Source organism: Chenopodium album, chromosome 25 (genome assembly GCF_948465745.1).
Source record: "Chenopodium album chromosome 25, dcCheAlbu1.1, whole genome shotgun sequence".
In the NCBI taxonomy this organism is placed as follows: domain Eukaryota; kingdom Viridiplantae; phylum Streptophyta; class Magnoliopsida; order Caryophyllales; family Amaranthaceae; genus Chenopodium; species Chenopodium album.
This window is the reverse complement of record NC_137858.1, coordinates 18615395-18620922: the sequence shown is the minus strand read 5'-3', so window position 1 is coordinate 18620922 and position 5528 is coordinate 18615395. Positions and strand designations below refer to the sequence as shown.

Here is a 5528-nt window from a genome sequence, read left to right as displayed (position 1 = left end):
TTTGAGATAGCTTTTGGGGTAGGAATCTCTCGAAAAGATTTTCCTTCAAAAACATTATCCTTTGGGTTTACTGCAAGTTCCTTATTTTTGTTAATTTTATCTCCATCCTTCCTTAAAGATAGGCCCAAATCTACAATTGCTTGATTATCAAAATCAATTTCCATCTCAGCTTGAGATTTACCAAATTGACAGCTTCCTAATTTGCCAAGAGAATCTTCTCCACCCAAATTAATTGCATTTTCCAAAATATTGGCACTACCCAAGGAATTCGTTTCCTCATCAATATCCTCTACCATAATATTGTTATTCTGTTGCTGCACTAAATCCGCACTTACCATATCTTGATCGACATCCAGAACATTGAATCTAGACCCAATAACCACATTCTGACCCTGGTTCGATTCGTCTCTAGTTTTGGCTTGGTTCGAACCCTGTTTCACTCTGTAAACAGCCCCAGAACTACCCTTAGTTACTTGCTTTGAGTCTTGATTCAAAGTTTGAGCAGCTAGCTTAACTTGATCACGACTTCTAGCCTGATCAGCCTGCTTAGGTCCTTCATTAGCCTTAGCATTGTACTTTCTGGTAGTTCTTTGGACCAACATCCAAGAACCATACTGATCTTGTTCCTCTGGTCTAGGCCTCTGGTAGTTCCATGTCTTTTTTCTTGATCAATCTCTGACCCCCTTCTTCATCATACACTATCTCAAGATCACAATCTTGTTCCTTATGCCCCAATTTGCCACAACGGAAGCATATTAGCTTTAATCCTTCATATTGCACCTTCCACACTTTTCCATTCAATCGAAATCTTGATAACAATGGCTTCGATAAGTCCACCTCGATGCTGAAACGGACATACTGTCCTCTACTCATTGCTTTAGTATTTCGATCTATGCTAATTACTCTTCCAATACTTGATCCAATTCTATGTAGAAATTTCTTATCGAAATACTCAACTGACAATTGAGGAATTCTCACCCATGCTGTTAAGAATCGAATTGGAGTTTCATCCGCGACAAAGTTTGGCACCCATTTCCGAATTGTGAGATAACTATCTCCAATAATCCATGGTCCTTGCGTGAGAACAAAGTTGTAGTCCTCCATGCTTGTGAAGCGCACTATGTAATAGGCACATCCTACATCAGTGAGGGTAATATCCCCTTTCAAACTCCACTTAATTCTAAGCCTCTTCATGAGCACTTCATAACTAAATTTCTTATCAAACAGTTTAATGATAAGAGCATTCCTCCAAGGTTTTCTTAACCTTTTCTTCTCCTCCTTAGTGAGAAGGAAATTAGGGCAAGTTTCATCATCAGATTCACAATCTAATTGTTCATCATCTTCTGAAAAATCATCCTCATCCTGAGGTTCAATCGAATGGAAATTAGTACTTCCATCCGCCCCTTTAGCCATACTGCTATATGATTTTTTGTTCTGTTTTCCCCCATTTCTGGTTGATTTTCCATAGCCGCATTTTCCATTTCAATATCATCATTTCGATGCAATTGATCCTGGTTTAACCCAGGTGAATTCCCTGGAGTCCTCTTGAATTTCTTATTCGATCTTTGCGTCAAATCTTCTTCTTCAGACGAAAGTTGTTTTTCCCTTCGCTAGAACGCTTTTACAAGTAAAGGTGTTCTGGGTGATGTCAAGTCATGGGAAGAGATCAGTTTTAAAAGGATAAAAGGGGATGATTTCCTCTTAATCATGTTATCCTTGGTGTAAAGTCCCTTGATATGTCATTGAAACTTTAGCCTGACTTTAACAAAGTAAAAAAAGATGAAAAGGGGTTTTCGGTATTCGAGCCGAAAGGTCCGGTATTCGAGCCGGGTCCGGTATTTGAGCCGGATGTCCACAAGATAGAAATACATGTCTCAAGACTGGAGGCATATATCCAAATCCAATGTGAGGGAAGAAAGTCAGCAGCTCTCTCAGCAGTTTTGTCCACAAGATGAGTACACGTGTCTCAGGACTGGGGGCATGTGACTACATAGGCGCGACATCGTCTTGTCGCTTCTTAATACAGGGGATGATTCGACACCCTAACTATCCGGCAAGTTAGTAAGCTCACTAACTACCGTATTTGCTTCCATTCAAGAAGTGCTTGTTCCTGATGGTTCGGCGTGCCTGTCGACTCGTGAACTAACGCCTACAGTAATTCTCTACCTTTTAGTTCCGAGAGGTTGATCTCGCAAAGCTTAGGCTGAAGTGAAATTTTACGCAACACCTACGCCGTACAATTTTGCGCCGTACGATACGCCATTTGCATTTTTACGTTGCATGAAAACGCCTTCCTTTTTGCTTCGGACGTGAAAAAAGAAGAAAAACCGGACATTTGTAACGTCAGTACAGTAAAATGACAAACTTGTCTATGGGTATTTTTACATAAAGCGCCACCACGGAACGTCTTAAGGCACTCTTACGAAAAACGTTCAAAACGTATGCTTAGGGAAGGCACAAAGCATACGGGTCAAAATGATGCAAAAAACTAACAAAGAAGAAAATAAACTACAGAATGCAAAGCAATTTAAAATTTTTTGATAATTTGCGCGTTATTACGTCTAACAACGAGCAAAACCCGTTGAAAAATGATTAAACGGGTCAAAATCTGGATACCAGTCATTTTAGTGACCGATATCCGCGCGCAACTTTGTAGGTCGCGCTAGCCAGGCGCGCGCATCTTTCTGGGTTGTGCTGGTCGGTCACGCGCAATTGATTCAGTTGCGCGCGACACTTAGTTCAGCAAAAAGAAAATCGCAAAACGCGATTTTTCATTTCGTTCTCTCTTTCCTTCCTTCACGATTTTCGCTTCTTTCTCTCTATAAAGAGCTCGGATTTTCTTGTTTTTCGAAGCTAAAGGAAGTAGATCTCGTCCCTTATTTTTGCCATAATCCAATATAAGTTTTTTGCTAAAATTCGTTCTCTTTTGGCCGAATTTTGGGCGATTTTCGAACCATTAAACCCCAAATTTCGAATTTAGTGTTTTTTTTTTATTCGGCTTGTTTCCATGAATTTGTTTGTTTGTCGTTGTGACATGTTTAAGCAATATATTGCAACAAATTTCATGTGAAGTGATAGAGTATTGATCCTGTTTGAGCATGTTAAGCATATATGTTTTTTTTTTGTTTTAATTTTGACTTTGTGCTTGAGCTTTATTCCTCTTTTTTGCTCACATAAACTATACTTGTTAATTTTAATGTAAATTGAAGTGTTTAGAACAACAATTATGCATTAAAATTATAAATGAAATTTTGAACTTTTATAATAGCATGAATTTGTTCTTGCGACTGATGTTTATATTTTTCATGCGTAAGTTTCTAAATTGGATGGTTTTATCAATGATAAAAATAACCGGTGGTTATTATTATTCACTTATAAAACTGTGATCTCAAGATTTGCGCAAAACTAGTTAATTTAGGAAATTCTTGAAGACATCATCAAATTAGAGTAGTTTGGCTATACTTCGGGCTCTTGAGCCCCCATTTTATGTTTTTGAATATTGTAGCCCCCAATGTTGGGTGACTTCGATGACTTTTTTGTTTTTAAATAATTAGACCCTTTCATGTTGCTTGAAATGGGTCTAGAAATCCTGTGTTTCAACTAGGATCTTGGAAACGATTAAACTAGTGTGTTTAAATCGTTTTTTAACCATTCATAGTTTTAACATTTGCTAAGTCTAGTAATATTGGTCATTCATTAAAACAAGTAAGAGGAAAAATGAAATGTTGTTCAAATTTTTTTCGTCTATTCTTGCTACTTTTGAATTCTTTCTTTTGAGTTCAAATTTTGTCACCGTTTTGAAGCTCGAGGAAGTAGATGTCATCCTCCTTGCGAAATTCCAGTGTGTGCAACAATGGAGAATGATTTAAAATGAAGACTCCTTAATTTAGAACTTAGGAGTCTTTTGTTTACATGCTAACTCATGAAATTGTTTGTCTTATGTTAATGATGTGTCTTGATACAATTTTCATGATGAATGATTGAGTACTAAACTTTCATATGAGCAAGTATGATTTTGTTTCTTTTGCTCTATACTAGTCATATTCTCTAATCTCTAGAGTAAATTGAAGTATTGAAACAACAATTATGCACTAAGATTAGTTTTTGAAGTTGAACTTGAAAATGGCTCGAGTATATAACCTGTTTAATGGCCAAGTTCAGTTGCAAACTTAGTTTTCAAAGGAACTACATGATTATTATATCATTGTGATATATTTGAAAATTGTAAGGCTCCAGATCTACGTAAACCATTTGTAGTTTAGAAGATTCTCAAAAGTAGCTCGAATGACATGAATATCTCGTTTTTTGTTGATATTGGAGCCCCCATGTTTCGGGTTATGTACATTCTTGCTATTTCACAAGTCTTGGAGCCCCCACTTTGGGGTAATTCTAATGACTTGCTATTGTTTAGGCCATCCATATAATCATGATATTGGGATGGACATATGTATATATCCTATTTTTGTTTTTGAGATATATAGGACAATGAATTGGCTTTTGCATTGTAGTTAAAGTCATGTTCAAGAAAGCAAGTTAGTTCTTTGCTTGTTTACAAACCAAAAACAATTGTGTTCAAGGTTTAGTGATCTTACCTAATGTCTAAATGTTTGTAAAGATCATTGTGGTGATTTTATTCTCAAAGTTGATTTTAAACATCAAATATTTTCTTTGTTGTTATCAATCTTTGATTTTGGTCTTGTAGGTGGTTCGTTTACCATCCTTTAGCCAATATTCATGGGAGAACTAAGCGAGAACAAGTTCAAGTCAAGAAGAAGTCGAATCTTAATTCATTCCTTTTGGAAATATTTATGTATATACATGTATTATCCAAACGGTTATTGAGAATCTGAAAATTTATTTATTTGAGAAAACAAAAATTCAGAAAGGAAATATTGAATACTATTTTAATTAGAAACATGTTCGTTGTTTCGAATTAGAATTCAAAATTTGAAAAGAGTCCAATAATGAAAGTTTGTTTTGAAAAGCAACTTTTCCTAGTAAGCAAATATCATAATCGTATTATTTTCAAAAATGGACCCAAAATGGAAAGAAAAGTCTAGCTCGTAATTGAGTGTGACTTTTTTGTCCAAGATTGATGAAGGTAAGTTGTAATTTGCAACTTATTTCAACAAAGATATGAAAATGTGAGCAAACTTTTGTAAATCTAATTTTGTCGTCTTTTTCTTTTTAGTGTTTGTCATCATTATCATACTTCGATAATTGAAAGTGAAGTTCTTCCAATTAAAAAATGCCGCAGTTTGAAAATGAATATTTACCAAACTTGGGTTTGATGGAGTGTTAGAATAATTTATAAAATCATTCTAATCACTTTCCGAAATATGGTCTCATTTCAAAATGAAAGTTAAGGTGAGACTTATATTTTTAATTTGAAGCCCACAAGCGTAGACTTAGGAGGCTCTTGGAATTCATGTATATATATGCTAGGGATATTTCTCATGTTTATTTGAAGCCCCTAAGTTTGTATTTTCAATTTGCGGAATAATGCATATGTTTATCATGAATTGTTT

General features: G+C 35.5%; 1 protein-coding gene across 1 annotated transcript; it reads right to left on the bottom strand.

The window, feature by feature from the left end:
- Positions 1-633: 633 nt before the first annotated feature.
- LOC145613836 (uncharacterized) lies at positions 634-1413 on the bottom strand. Its single transcript, XM_081668881.1, has one exon. The coding sequence runs from the start codon at positions 1411-1413 to the stop codon at positions 634-636; it is 780 nt and encodes a 259-aa protein (XP_081525007.1).
- Positions 1414-5528: the final 4115 nt, after the last annotated feature.